The 16,358-nt window shown below is 38.6% G+C and overlaps 1 protein-coding gene across 1 annotated transcript in view; it reads right to left on the bottom strand.

The window, feature by feature from the left end:
- NRK (Nik related kinase) overlaps positions 1-14,190 on the bottom strand; it is a 151,108-nt gene extending 136,918 nt beyond the window's left edge. Inside the window, exons 1-2 of the mRNA XM_064574440.1 lie at positions 13,863-14,190; positions 5,796-5,861 (exon numbers count right to left, since the gene is read on the bottom strand). Coding sequence (XP_064430510.1) covers positions 5,796-5,861; positions 13,863-13,919 — 123 coding nt within the window. The 5' untranslated portion in view covers positions 13,920-14,190. The remainder of the gene's footprint in view (positions 1-5,795; positions 5,862-13,862) is intronic.
- Between the last annotated feature and the right edge of the window lie 2,168 nt (positions 14,191-16,358).

Genomic DNA, 16,358 nt, shown 5'->3' with positions numbered 1-16,358 from the left:
CCATTTTGTTGTACAGGGTATTTATACAGCATTTGTTACTGTCTAATACATACATAAACATGTATATATTTAATATATATATACAAATATGTATATTCTTTACCTAAATAATATAACATTACAAACATTAGAAATACAGAATGGAAAAAATATGAAATAGAAAATTACATGCATTATCTCACTATTCTAGCTATTTAATTTACCATTTTTCACATGCATGTTTTTTAAACATAGCTGTAATCAGAGTGTACCTATAATAATATGGAATACTTTGCTTAACATATTAAAGATAGTTCTATGCTGCTAGATATCTTCATAAACATTGATTTTCAGAGCAATGAAATTGACTGAGTAGGTATTTACTTCATCTTATTTTTTACTACTTAGGATTTTGCCGAATTTGTCTTTTCACAAATAATAGCAACAGTAATACACTGTTTTTAAATTTTATCAAATCTCATAAGGTGTTATTAGTTCCATTTTATAAATAAGGGAATGTATACTCAGAGGTTAAGTGACTTGCTTAAGGTCATAGCCAATTAATGGCCAAGTAAGTACTGAATCAGGTCTGCCTGGTTCCAAAGGAAACCCTTTTCTGCTACTTTTCTGCTAAAATAAATCTTTATGCTTTTTCTACATTTTTGGTATTTATCATAGATTTCCAAAAGTGGAATTATTGGCATAAAAGTATGAATATTTTAAAAGCATTTTCTATATACTCTAGATTATTTTCCATGAAGGAGGTATTGACTTACAGTAACACCATCCCAAGACTTTTTACATAAGGAAATTAATTTGAGGTAGAGAAAAAGAGGTCACATCAATGAGTGACAAAGGAAAATATGTCTAATGTAAGTAAAGCATCTGTAATCATCTATCTTCTGTAACACAGAGCTTTCTGCTTTGAAGATGTGATGGTGGAAAGTGTTCTCTATCTCTGGATCTAAATAGGTACATATAAAATGTTATACGCAAACAATGAATCATGGAACACTACATCAAAAACTAATGATGTAATGTATGGTGATTAACATAACATAATAAAAAAAGTATATGATAATACAAAAAAAATTCTTAGGAATTACAAATGTGTACAGGACCTAGCATATGGTAGGTGCTTCATGAAGATTCAGTTAAAAGGAATTGACATGGACTTCTGGCTCCCGATGAGAATGTGGAAAGCTGGAAAGAGTGTCACCCCTACCCTAGCAACAGAAAAAGCTGAATAATCTACAAAATCATAACTTTTACTGAACCCAGAGAGAGGTCTCAAGGCAACCACCTAGCCTGATGTCTGAAGAAAGATAAACATCTGCAAGGAGAGATGGAACATGAGCACAGGCTTACCTGTGGCTGCAGGGGAAAGGCAAGGTCATCATAGAAGGTGGTATAAAGAATTCAGCTAAATTTTTAAAGAACTGCTAAAGGCCAGGTATGGGCTAGCGTGAGAGTACAATACCCTTGGGAGCCAGCCATAGCTATAAGAGGAATTTATACACACTCACAGGCTTTTCTCCATGGATTTACAGTATTGACCTAGTAGAGAGCAGAAGCCATTGCAGTAGGAAAAGCATGAAACCATGTCCAATTCTTTTCTCCCTAAAGAATAAGAGCCCTGAGCTTTAAGGGAAAGGCAGCAAACTGTCCCCCGCAGGGCATAGAGGAAGACCTACTGCAGCTGGGGAAATGTAAAAAATAATAATAATAATAATTCCTCTACTTCTGGGAAGGGGCAGGAATTAGTCCTGGGCCCAGGCCATTAAGAAATATCCTACCACTAGCAGAGGGAAAGAATAACTAAGAAAGTCCCACTTCCATGACCCAGAGGCACAGGATCTGCTTAAGGCTGAGGTTGAATCAAGAAAACAGAGAACTCCTCCCTGTCCCACACCAGAAAGAAAACAGAGAACTCCTCCCTGTCCCAGACTAACAAGCACTTAATAAGAAGCAATACCAGGATACCATTAGGGAGGCACAGGAGCATGAAGAATCTCTTTGAAGCACAGATGCACAGGGGAGGTCCAAAGCTGAGGATAGAGCAGGAAAATGGAGAACCCCACCACCATGCTAAGCACATGGTAACAGAGGAACTTGAAACTGGTGATGAACTGAGGGTAACCATAGCAACAACATAACCCAAACATAGCTCATCTTATTAGATTGACTCAACCTCCCATATTAATGACCTAGAAGAAGAAGAGTGCCTATTTCAAGGCATAAATACTATTTACTTCAATCTCTACTGTTCTACCAGCAATGTCTGACATTCAAACAAACATTTTGAGAAACAAATAATCAAGCAAAAAAAAAAAAAAGCTCACTCTCAAGAGACAAAGCAATCAATATAACCAGCCTTAGAGATGATTTGGATATTAAAGTATGAGACAGAAAATATAACACAACTATAATTGATGCATGAAGGGTTTTAGTGAAACATATGGAAAACATGCATGAACAAGTGGAGATTTCAGCAGTGATGTTAACTATAAAAGTCAAGTGAAAATGCTAGAAATGAAAAACAGTAAAGGAGCTAAAAAATGCCTTTGACAGTCTCATCAGTTGGCTCAAAAAAGTTGAGAAAGGACTCAGTAAAACTGAAGATAGGAAATAATGGATCCAAAGTGAAACACAAAGAGGAAAGAGAATAAAAGCAAATAAACATATGAACACATACACACACACATAAGAAACAGAATAGAGAATCCAAGAGCTGTGAGTTAATATCAAATGGCCTAACAAATATAAAATCGGTTTCCCACAAGGAGAAGAAAGAGAACAAAGCAAAAACAAAAAAAATTGAAGACATAAAGGTCAAGAATTTCCCACCCAAAATAAAATATGTCAAATTACATATCCAAGAAGTTCAGAGAACCCCAAGGATGATAAATAGCCCACCAAAGACACACACACACACACACACACACCAAAACAAAAACCCTAGACATTTCATATTTAAATGGCTAAAAAATAAAGTTAAAGAGAAAAGTCTTAAAATCAGTAAGAAGAAAAATACAAAGGAGCAAAGATAGGAATGACAGTAGACTTCAGAAACTATGCAAGCCAGAAGACAAAAGAGTGGTATTTTTAAAGTGCTGAAAGAAAAATATAAAGTATCAATATAAAGTTCTATATCCAGTGTAAATATATTTCAAAAATGAAGATATGAGGGATTTTTACACAAACCGAGGCAGAGAATTCATTACCAGAAGCCCCGCACTATATGTAACATTACAGAAAATTCTTCAGGCTTAAGAAGTATAGAAACTTGGATTTGCCCAAAGAAACTAAAATTCCAGGAATGGATTCAAATGAATAAAAAATAATTTTTTCTTCTTTTTAATTGCTCTAAAAGATAATTAAATAAATAAAAAGTAATAGTATCGAGTATAGGGAACAAAGTAATAGTATTGTGGGTTTATATCACACATAAAGATAAAATATATAACAAATATAACCATACTACACAAGCTGGGTCAGCACACAGTGAAGTATTACTTGAAGAATACTATTTGAAGTATACTATACTGTGTATTTTAAAATGTATGTTGGAAAAATTTTGATTGTGGTGATAGTTACATGACTAAATGATTACATGACTAGTCCAAACTCATAGAATTGTATATTTAAAAGGGCAAATTTTATCAAATGTAAACTATACCTCAATAAACCCTAGTTTAAAAAAAAGGAATTAGCATGCACAACTCACCTTTTACCCTCTTGACTTTTCTTCTTTTTATGGCACCACAGTTCTGATGACTGACGATGAGAAACCATCTTTTTGTGTTATCTAACCTTACCTTTACTTTTTACCTCATATGACTGTTTTTATTCCTAAAATCTGGTGATGGAGCGAGCTGTATTCCTTCAAATAAAAAATACAGAAGCGCACACACACACACACACACTCCTCAGGATTTAAAATGGGTATGAAGTCATAGAGATTGTAAATATAACAAAGAAGTGAAGAAGAATTTCTATGTATGTAGGCGTACGTATCTATGTATATGGTAGCAAAATTCACCTACATCACACAATTGTTAACTAATTATTAAGCCTGAAACGCACCTGAGGTAGCATAAACAACATATTTGCATTTGTATCACATCACTGTCTACAGCTTATTGATTCTGTTAAAAGGTAAAATCAAAATGGTTTTAAAAAAGTGTCATGGCTATGGTGAGCACTGTGAATTCTGTAAGACTGTTGAATCACAGACCTGTACCTCTGAAACAAATAATACATTATATGTTAAAAAAAGAAGAAGGTAGCAGGAGGGGAAGAATGAAGGGGGGGAAATCGGAGGGGGAGACGAACCATGAGAGACTATGGACTCTGAGAAACAAACTGAGGGTTTTAGAGGGGAAGCGGGTGGGGGGATGGGTTAGCCTGGCGATGGGTATTAAAGAGGGCACGTGCTGCATGGAGCACTGGGTGTTCTACGAAAACAATGGATCATGGAACACTACATCAAAAACTAATGATGTCATGTATGGTCATTAACATAACATAATAAAATAAAAAAATAAATAGTACACCCCCCCCAAAAAAAATTAAAAAGTGTCATGAATATTGGCATTCTCTCTGTTCCCTATACTCACAGGTTCTTTCTGCTTTTAGGAACCTTCCACAGTGCTACGTTTACTACTCAGGTTTGGTGCTACAGGTACTTTTGTGCAAATTTTCAAGATCTCCCCTACCCCAACTTAGGTACATGAATTTTTTTTTAAAGCCCCTTCTAGGCAGATGCAACCTAAAGGTACAAGGCTTGGCAAGCAGAGGGCAACCTTGTCTAAACTAGAGAGAAGCCCCTTCCACTGGACCTATACCGGGACACCTCTATACAACCCAGTGTAGAGGACCTGTGGTTAGTCTACAGTAAAGATCAGCCTAGAGAGACTGATTTGGTTTTTGAGGGACAGGCTTGGGGAAAAGGAACACTGCATTTGTACAGAACCTCATAAAAGACAGAAAATGTCTAATCCCCATACTAGAGAGTGGGGGAAGATGATGAAGGTGATAGGGCCTTTAAAGTAACCCCATCTCCAAGCCAGCCCTCAACAGTATCCCTGCTTTACCTAGAATGCATCAACATTGTCCTCAACAACCACACAAGGGATATATTATAGCTGCAAATATACAGTTATGTGTATGCTTACATATATAGTATATGTGCCTCTCCCAGTCCTTCCCAAACACATACACACATTTAATCACTTACACATTTCTAGACCATAAGCCCTGGAAGAACAGAGATCATCTGTTTTGGTCATCACTTTATCTCCAGAGACTATGACAGTGCTCAGCACATACTTTGTGTGTAATAAATAATCATTAAATAAATGCAGAGTTTTTCTTGTTAGATTATTTGGCTAACTGTCACACACATGTGCACACACATACACACAGTATGATATAAAATGTTGTGGAAATGTTCATTTTTGTAAAATTCAGTTTAAAAGTTGAATGTAATTTGAATGGTATGGACGTATAACATAAAACAAATGATATTTTTATTTAGGTATATCTTATTTGAATTAATTCCCTTTTCTGTTGACTATTTTATTAATTTTCTGCTAATAATTTTTAGATCTTATGTTTGGTCTGTTGGTTCACTATAGATTTCCAATCCATTTCTTCTGTAATAATTTCTCACAGATATCACTGAGCTATCCTAATTTGATTTATCTCTCAGAGTGAAATGTTTTTGTCATTATTTGTTCTGCAATGTAGGGTTTTCACTTGCAATCACTGTTATTAGAAAATGAAGAACTAATACATAATCTAACTCCACTTACCAAATAGATCCTGCCATAAGTACCAAGGCCAATGGTTTTATCCAGTGAGAATATTCCAGTTGGATCCTGCAAAAATGTAGAACAAAAATTGTCAATCTTCTTGGAAAAGTAGGCAAGTATTCAACTATCTATAATTGTATTTCCAATCTGCCTTGCTTCCTTAGAATTTCCATAGGAGGAACCTAACTGTCATTTACCAAATGAATAAACATGTCACAATTTTCCTGGACAGAGTATAGTCATTTATGGAAAAGAAACAATGACATGAACATTAAGCAGTTGTATAACAAATTATTACAAACCTGTAAAATGCATACAATTATGTCTAGTTGAAGCATATTCATAATGCAATTAGAACAATTATTGAAATAGAAATATATTTATCTACTTGGAATTGACACTCTTTTCAAATTTATTTTTGAGTACTAACCAGACAGGCAGAAAGTTTAGCATACAGCAATGATGAGTAGAGATGTTGGATACAAAGTCTGGACAGTTCATTTACATAACAGTAATTCTTGAGAAAAAAAATATCACCTCTAAATATGAATAACAGAAGATGTGGTGTGTAGATACACACACACACACACACACACACAATGAGCATATTACTCAGCCATGAAAAAGAATGAGATCTTGCCATTTTCAACAAGATGGATCGACCCAGAGAGTATCATGCTAAGTGAAATAAGTCAGAGAGAGAAAGACAAATACCATATAATATCACTCATATATGGAACTTAAGAAACAAAACAAATGAACAAAAAGAAAAAAAGAGACAAACAAAAAAACAGACTTAAATACAGAGAACAAACGGATGGTTATCAGAAGGCCAATGTTGGGGGGGGGATAGGTAAAGTAGGTGAAGGGGATTAAGAGTACACTTATCGTGATGAGCACCGAGTGATGTATAGAATTATTGAATCACCATATTGTACACCTGGAACTAACATAACACTGTATGTTAATTATACTTCAATAAATAAATAAATAAAGTGTCCCCCAAAAGAATATGCACAGTGTCTTGAACCACGATAAGTCAATAAAATCAGATTTTCTTTAAAAATTAAAAAGTGTATATATGAGGGCACCTGGGTGGCTCAGTCGGTTAAGAGTCTGCCTTCTGCTCAGGTCATGATCCCAGAGTCCTGGGATTGAGTCCCACATTGGGCTCACTGCTCAGCGGAGAGCCTGCTTCTCTCTCTCCCTCTGCCTGCCACTCCCCCTCCTTGTGCTCTCTCTCTTTCTCTGTCAAATAAATAAATAAAATCTTAAAAAGTATATATATATATATATTTATATATATATATAAAATACTCATATATATATATATATATATATATATATATATGAGTAACAAAGCAAGAGCTTGGCATTAAAACACAGCAGGGTTTTGGTTTTTTTTTAACTAGACAGTTGGGGCGTTTGTTTATTTTTAAGTTAATTTTTGCATTACCTGAATACCTTTTCATGGCACAAATTCCCTGATGATATTTTCTGTATCTTAACCCCGAATGTGGCATTACAGGAGACAAATAAACATGTTTGTGGACAGATTCCTAAGATTTCCATTTTGCCTCTTTACCTTTACTATGGATATCCCTTTCTTATTCACCACAAAACATGGTTTCTTGAATTTTATCACTACTTAAACTTTTAGCTTAGCAGCTTATTTTGCTATATTAGCAAAACCAAAATGAGGTACAAGTAGATGCCAGTTTATACACAAAGTGGTAGGATCATTGGCAAATCCTTAGAGATTCGCATGCCTTATATAGAAGGCACATTCTATAAACACAAACTTCGTTTAACCTTGTTTGAAACATTTTTATCATTGTGACAAATGTGAGCTAAACAGAAGAACTATTGAGGATATGCAATGTATATGAATGAAATAATGGATTTCTTAAAACTATCAGGGCATATGTGTAATCTAACAAAACTGTCATAGGAAAATGACACAGCTCTGGGATTACTTCAGTCAATAAGTATTCAACTGGACAGAGTCAGGAGACTGGAGGTTTAGCCCCAGCTCTACTATTAATTAACTATATGACTCTGGAGAAGTTATTTACTCTTTCTGGGACTTAGTTTTCACACATATAAAATGAAGGTTTTGTGTTAGGCTATTTTCTAGCTTTAAAATTCTATAGGAAAAAAATCAGATTCTAATGTCCTAAAATCCCAATTGGATTTGATATGAACACTGTTAGAGAAACAGCAGCCTACTTTCTTAAAGTCATCATCAATGTCACAATATGCACTCTATTATTATAACCAGGGAACATAATCCCAATGAAAATATAAAAGTTATTTAAAATGATAATTTTGAGAATTTAAGAAAAATAAAAATAAATTGTTACAGTGGTCTTGATATTAAGCATATCATTGTTATTGTAACTCATTGAAAAATTTATGGAAGAAAAGTTAACCAACAAAGGAGTTGCTAAGGTTTGGCCTAAAGACTTTATCACTTTAGCATATTTCTTTGAAGGATATTATTAAGGGATTTATATTAGACATTATTAATTCTGGAGGAACAACTTCTGGCCACATGTCAAAAGAATCAAATGTGTTAGCTGATTCCTATCAGTAATCCATTCTTCGTTACAGTTAAGGCTACATTTTAGCTGAATAAAATACCGCATATTAGAGAACTACTATATTATATGAACAACTATATTTCTGTATCTTTGAGCACAAAAGTCCTAAATGTCTTTAAGCCTTTTTCTAGCCTTCAAAAGTATAATACTTTACTCATATTTGAACTCAGGTATTTAATTACTAGAACAAAAAAAAAAACAAAGAAATGGACAGGGATAATAAAATACCTGTGGAATTCTTGGAGGCCTTATTTTATCTGTATTCATTGTTTGTTGTTTGGAAATGTTGTTTGGAAATGTTTTCCTGCTCACAAATGACCAAAACATCGTAATTCTCCTCATGGTCACATTTAAAAAAAGAATGTTATAAAAAATTTTCTTCTGTTCTTAAAGACAGCTCAATTTAGTATTCATCTTTACTAAGAGTACTTTTTTCCTTAGTGTTATGCAATATTTTTGTTCCCCATCTCCACACTAGTATCTTTCAAGACTAAATGATTTTCAGACTGGGAAACAAGGGGAGAGGAACTGTGCTAATTATTAGTAGGGTACTATTACCCAATTTCTTATATCAGACTTTCCACTGAATGATAAAGTTTATTCTGGGCTCCCAATGAAGGAAACATTGAAAAAGAATCTTTTTTTTTTTTTTTGTATCTGTGAAATTAAAAAGTCCACATCAGAGGGGTCTCCATAATTACTTGGTCCTCTTCTCTGCCCTGCCACTCTGAGATAAGAAAACCAACAAAGGAAAGGTCTTTATATCTATGCCTGCTACAATAATTTGAAGATTATTTGACAGTTTCATATGCTTTGGTGTTCTATTTAGTTAAAAATGGTCAATAAACAAGAAACCCTACTTTATAGAAGCCTTTCTCAAAGGAAATTATAAAAATTCTAAGTCTTAAAACATTTTTGAACCATAAAATGCTGGGCGAACACTTTACACCTTTGTTATATTTCCTAGGTATCTAAAATATCTCCTGCAACTTAAAAGTCTTAGTCTGGTTATTCCCTGAAACCCAAAATATTCAGGAGTTGTTTCTGTCTTCTGAATTCAAGGAGGCGGGGGAGGAATGAATACCTTGATGGACAATTTTATTAAGGATAGGGGTGGGGGGTAACAGGAAGAAAAAGAACCACTAGAAGGCAGTGTTTACTGGTCATGGAGGAGACTCAAAAGCAGAGGCTTATCAACAGAACCAAATATAGCAGAAATTAAAAACAAAAGGGAACTGATAAGTGGTCAATATGGGTAGCAATACATTTTAGATTTAGGGCAATAAAGAAAGAGAACTAGGGAACACAAGTCATTATTCAGACAGCTAAAGGAAGGGAAACGATTGCACAGCACCTAGAAGGAATAGCAGAGGCTTTTCTTTTTTTGTTTTAAATATTAGAAATAGAGATTTTATGAAAAGTTTATGAAGAGAAAAACCTGAAAATGACATATATAACACAGTAAGTGCCAGGGTGAGTTTCAGAGATCGTTGGAAGAATGGGCTTCACAATTCAAGTGGAAAATTTAGAAAGGAAAAATCTCTTCCTCAAGACCAGTGTTTCTCAAACTATGGACTGTAGAGACTCTCCCTACTTGAGAATCATCTGGAGAATCTTGTTTAAAATACAGATTACAGTTGAAGCAGCATGCAACTCTTGATCTTGGGGTTGTAAGTTCAAGCCCCACATCAGGTTTAGAGATTACGTAAGGATAAAATAATCTTAATAAAATACAGATACCTTGTCCCTACCATGGAATTATGAAAGCAGAATTTCTGAAGATGGGTCCCAAGATCCCCCAAATGATTCTTGTGCATGATTCTTGTGCGTTAATATAAAACCCACTGCTCTACAAATTGGGTGAAAAAAGACTGAGAAAATAGATTGAAGTACCATGTCATGCTGAGGTGATGCTTGAAATATATAATGGAGGACATGCTGAAAGTTTCAATACTTGTGGACTAGAAGGTAAAACTGCTTCAAAACAGGGGGCTAAGGTACTTGGTAAAGTGGGAAGGTTCTCATGACTGAGCATGGAAAGCAGGCTTGGTCTGGGTGGTGGAAGACTGGGAGAGCTGACAGTTATATTTAAATATAAACCTAATGTAATTCAAATATAGTTTTTGGATCATGTGCTATTTCAGATCACCTCTGCCACTACTGTCCTCCAGGCCTGTCTAATCCTGACCCCAATATAGATTAGGACTACACATGGCAGTGTCAAATACCAAGGCCACAGCCATGAGGAATGTCATAACCATACTGGGCACAGAAGGCAAAGGGGACTATCATAGTGAAAGACATGCCAGATTTGGAGATGAAGAAATAGTTTCCAGTCCCAAGGATTGAGTGACATAGGCATACTAGGGGAAAAAATTAATATATATATATATAATATTAATTTTATATATATTAGTATATATATACACTAATATGTATATAGAGAGGGGGGGAGGGAGACACACACACACACCCAGGTATTGCTGGCAGGCAAGGTGAAAATAATACTACATATGTGTGTGCACAAACACTCACCCCCCAGATACACATAAAGAGAAAAGGCTTTGCAATTCTCTTTTCAAAAAGGAAGCACAAACCACAAATCTCTGTACTTTCTTTTCTTGTTTTGTCACCTGTAGGAGATATTTATTCAATAGTAAATCAGAAAAAAATTACAGTGACCTCTTAATTAAATATAGCTGACCTGTCATTTCCTGGTTCTTATGTTGGCTCTCTTATTTTATGTCTCTAACTTTAAGGCATTATGCAAAAAAGGTTAAACAATTCCCTCCCCCCCCCCCTTGCTTCCCCAGCTTTCACTCTTGCTTACTATTTTAGGTTTAAAAATAATATCTATCTAATAACAAAAATACCAAATAACCTTCCACCACTTTCTTTAAATCCAAATTTGCACAGCCAAGGCTGACCACTCTCAAGGGTCCTTGCCTTGTGGTCATTTAGCTGGCCAGCCCCACAAAGGACATAATATATCAATCTTAAACTAAACCCATATTTAATTATTTTAAAATCTGCAAGATTATGTTTTGCTCAGTGTGAAACACCAAAGTCTGAATCTCCCCTCATTATCTGGCTATTGCCAAATTGGTATATTTGGTGTTGATTGATGCCAACTTTCTGACCTTCATATATTATGAGGATAATTATATTGAAGATAATTATCATAAGAGATCCCACCATAAGCAGATTTCTTTGCTTTATCATCTACTTTGCATCAAAATGCAAACTTCCAAACAGCTAGCTTCGATGTCTTTTGACCTCTTCATTTACTTTTACTTCCTCAGAAACTCAGGAAATAAGTCAAATGCAAAGAAATCTCAAATCATTAAAATATATCTCAGTGACCAAAGCAACATGAACTTTTTGCATCTCTAAAATTTAGACGGTAAGGAAATTCTAAAGGGAGTACTACCCTTCTGCTAGATTTCTTAGGGTTTAGACCTGGATGTTTGGGGAGAGGGGAGAATTAGGCATAGTTTTTTCAAATATTCATAATTTGCTATGGTGAAGACCTCCACAATGAAATCCTGCATAATTGAACAATTTGTTCAAAGCTGAGGACTTAATGAGACTTTCGTGAAATTTTGTTTTCTCCCTATTCCTACATTAAAAACCAACCTCATCTTTCTCCCCTCCACACCCCTACAAAACCCCAGAAAACTAATATCCCACTGAACTGCAGTGTAAAGATTTCAGCCTTTCCCCTTATCTCCTCAGCTCTCACCAAGTTCTTATGTCCCAGGGCCATGACGGGGTCAGTTAGTCTGGGCCATTTCCCCCCATTTTTTTGTGGCAATAAAACTTTTTTTCCCCCTTGGGTTTGGAATTCCCTGCTCTATCATTTCTATGAGGTCTTTCCCATTCCTCTCTTTAGTCAATTTTAGAAAAAAAAAAAAAAGGTTATTTCAGTTTGCTTATTTGTGGTTTCACATATTTGCCCTAGTTTGCTTTTTTTCCTCTTTCCCCCACCCTACATAGAGACTGTTGGAGATGGGTGGTAACATTTTATTCGTTGGTTTTACACTTTTACTTGGGAGTAAACCTAGTAGAAATATGAAAATTCTGCTCAGAAAGGAAACCACCAATTGAGGCCTTCACATCCCAGAAATCTCATATATGCAAGGTGTAAAAAGATCTAACTTTTAAAAAGTTTGTAGATTTATTTTATAAAGCTGTATCAATAACAAAAATGCTAATATATGCAATTTAACATGTCAATATTGAAGTTCCTTTTTCGTAAGGCTGAGCACAATTTGCTAAAATGTTACCCACGTGCATCACTTCCTCCTCTACACCATTCTAGTGTAAAATTATATAGGTGAGGCTTGTGGAATGCCCCATTTTTGATAAGGACAGGTGCCTGCCTTCATCAAGAACACAGTCTTTAAATGCCAAATATGTATAAAATTAAAGCACCGCGACTTTGAATAGTCCTATAACCTCAAGGTTAATATTTAGCTTTTCCCAAAGCAAGCAGGCCACTGCCCTGAACTATAGTTGCCTGGCGATCATTCCAGCACGGTGCATGCTTATTCCCTTTCAGAGTCCAGGGGCCCTTTGCATTCAAGAGAGGGTGCGAGTGAAATGCCAATCTAAAAAGGGAACTTAAAGAACGGAGCTGGGTGGGATCCAGTATCTGCCAGAAATCAGATGCCAATGAAATAAACGCCACTGCTAAAATAATAAGTCTACTAATAACGACAGCGATAATAGCTCACCAATCAATTACAATTCTGGAGGAAAGCCGGGCATTCAGAAAAAAGAGAATCCACAAACGAAAACCATGAGAAAAAGTTAATTCTGGTTAGTTAGTGAGCGCAATATTTTCTTTTTTAAATTGGGGTGTGCAGAATCCACTTCTTCCCTAAGCGGCGTCGAGTGCTTTTCCTCCTGCAATACTAAATCGGGAACAGTGCCCTGGCAGAATAAGGTTTTAGAAAGCGCCATTATAAAGTGAGAGAAGTGAGACTCCAACGTTTTAATTTTCTAGCCCGCTGTCACCTAGAGGTAAAGGTAACTCCGGGAGTGGGCATCTCCTTTGGCAAAAGAAGCAAAAGACAGGGCGGCGGGGTGACAGGGAAGAGTGCTCTCAGGAAGCCACGCGTCGTCGTGCTCTTTGGCCTCTCCTCGAGCCCCGCAAGAACAGGTACCCGAGCACCGCTAGACAAAACGGGCCACATTTAGAAAATGTCCAGTAGTTTAGGGCCCGCACCACTTCCACCTCTTCTCTCTCCCCCACCCCCGTCCCTTCGCCTTTTCATGAGTTTGGCGTGGCCCGGGTGCCTGGGGGGCGCCTTTTCGGCAAGCCGGCTCTCGGGTTCCTTCCCGCACCCGCGGCCCCGTCGAAGTCCTGTCCTAGCCCAGCTTGCGGATGTCCCTCTCCTACCCCAGTGCTCAGAACCTGCAGAAGAGAGCACTTAGGAGGCGATGGGCGTCCTCTACTCACCGGCAAGTGGCCCAGATCCGTGACTTCCTTGTCCCTCCAACCCCCAGGTCCCGCCATGGCTTCGAGCCGATCGAAAGCGGGCGACTGAGTTAGGCACGCTCGGGTAGTCTGAGGTGGAATCGGACAAGAAGTTGAAAAGGGAGAGGACGGGGAAAGGAACAGGGGACCGGGGTTTGTGGCTTGGGAGACAGAGGAGGGGAAAGTGGAGGGAAAGAGTTAGGAGTGGAGGGAAGTTGGAGTTTGAGAGGCGGGAAAGCAAGTTTGGCTAAGGCGAGAGACGAGCCTGAGCGTCTGTCCTGGAGACCAAGAAGTTTAGAGGGGTGCTCCACGGGCAAGAGCGCAGTGTCTGCTCCGGCAGGGTGCGCCTCTTTCAGGGTGGGGAGGGGGGCGGTACAAGGAGGGGGGGCCCCCCCGGGAGCAGCTCGAAGAGGATTGGTGCAGCGTCACGTCGCCAGGTGGGCAGCCGCGCGGCGGGGAGGCGGGCTGGGAGGGGGGAGCACTGGCCGAGGGAGGTGCTGAAGGACTATAACGGTTTGCTAGCCGGCCCCATGCGGCCTCTCCCGCCTGCACGCCCCCTCCCACATCCACCGCTGCGCCCGCCGCCCCCGCCCCGGCTGGCGAGTGTTCCACAGGAAACTTTTTCGAGGCAGCTGCCAGCCCCGGAAAACCGGTCCCGCTCCGCGCCGCTCCCAGTCTGGGCCTCACAGCTCTGTCACAGTCCAAACAGCCCGCGCCCTCGTCTCTCCATGAAACACTTGTGCCTTTTCTAGTTGTCTCTTTTCTCTTTCTGCTCCTCTGATTTTATTGCTTCGTTTACTCAAAGACCCATCAAGTTAGATGAGGAAATGACTTGGCACTGAGCTAGGGATCAGACATAGGGGAGCCCCTGTGCCGATGGGGACAGAGCACCAAGTGCGCCGCAGGGCTACCACAGCTCGGCCTTCGAAGCCACTGTATGAGGGCAGTGCGGCATGGACAGGGCCGCCGCGATGTCCCCTTGAGGCGGGCCGCATCTTTTCTGGCCCGGAGCTAGTTGGTACCAGGCCCGGGCTGCTCAGTCGGAACCGCACCTGTCCACAGGTGCTGGAAGTTAAGAGAGACTGAGTTTCTGAAGCCCCAGCTGCCCCGTTCCTAAATGCAGTTTGCTGCGTTCAAAGAGCACAGAGAAAAGTTCCTGCGAATTTCCCAGTCTCCAGCTCTAGGGCCCGGTTTCATTCATTCGCTCATTCGTTGTAAAATGTTTCTGAGCGCCCGGGCTCTTCGCCTCCGTTTCCCCCACAACACGCAGGGGATCTGACACACGTTTTAAAAGAATCTGACAACGGGATTTAGCCTTGAGAAGAAAGGCGCCTCTTGAAGAGTTTATGGGAAAGGGATTCGGTACGTAAAACTAACCGCATTCTAAGCTCTTGCACTGCAAAGAGCACTTTAGAAAATGTCCCGAAGCTGCTTACTTTCCCCGGAGCTTACAGACTGCGTTCGCGCACCGGCACTCTGGGGTTGGAACGCAATGTGGGGGGTTTGTTTCCTGTTTCTTTTTTTAATTAAGAAATTTCTGCCTCCTCTAGGAAGATTCACACCGTTAATTCTTCCTACCGACCCGAAGCTCACCATTTCTGACACACACTTCTAACTTTTGTAATTATTCTCTATATATTGGTGGATTTTGTTTCTTTCGTGTCTGTTTCAAGTTCGGAGTTTGACCTCTTTACATTCCTTAACCTCCGAGCCCCAGTGAGCTCTGTAATGGCCACAGCCTGTCTGAGGAACGGGGTCTCGCGAAATAAATTCTCTGTTAACGGGTGCGGAGAAAACCAACTTCCACCCCCCCCCAAAAAAAGAAACTCGGGTGTTCTGGATCGAATTTTCATATTAATTCAAATATGATGTAAACCATAAAGAAATTGCATTTTCCAAGAATCCAAATCTTGACAACTACACCGCACAAGATCTTACCCTTCTAAAACATAGTTTAAGAATTCCTGGGTGATTAGAAAAACTTCTGAATGTTGCTAAATATGAACCTGAAAACAACAATTCATGGCTAGAGATGGGCAGGTGAGCTAGTTAATAGAAAGTTACACTTTTGTATACATATCTAGTTTTCAGAGATCAAAACACGGAGTCAAGAAATACAATATTTAAAGGCACTCTTTAGAGAATCTTTGCTAAAGGGAAGAAGGGTTCATAAGTTAAGACTTTTTTTTTTTTTTTTTTCTGATAATGCGGTTTGCTGAAGGTAGGATGTGGGGAAATGCCCCGTGGCCCCCGATGGCAGAGACTGTTTTAGCCTGTCTAAAGAGACAAGTCCAGACCAGGCAAAAGAATCCAGGCTAGATCATTGGGCTCTCTAGTTGCAAGGCTCCCTGGGAGGCTAGCGGCTTCATGACTCCATAGGGATTAGCCACATCCCCGGGCGGACCCCCGTGGGAGGGGGAGAATCTAGGTGTTTGACCAGAACATGACAGAGAACCTACACATTTTTTAAGTTATTAT

The sequence above is a fragment of the Mirounga angustirostris genome, unplaced genomic scaffold (assembly GCF_029215605.1).
Source record: "Mirounga angustirostris isolate CCGP_5_RB_7025 unplaced genomic scaffold, mMirAng1.0.hap1 SCAF_11, whole genome shotgun sequence".
Classification (NCBI taxonomy): Eukaryota; Metazoa; Chordata; class Mammalia; order Carnivora; family Phocidae; genus Mirounga; species Mirounga angustirostris.
Note: the sequence above shows the minus strand (reverse complement) of the source record. Positions and strands in the feature narration are given on the sequence as shown.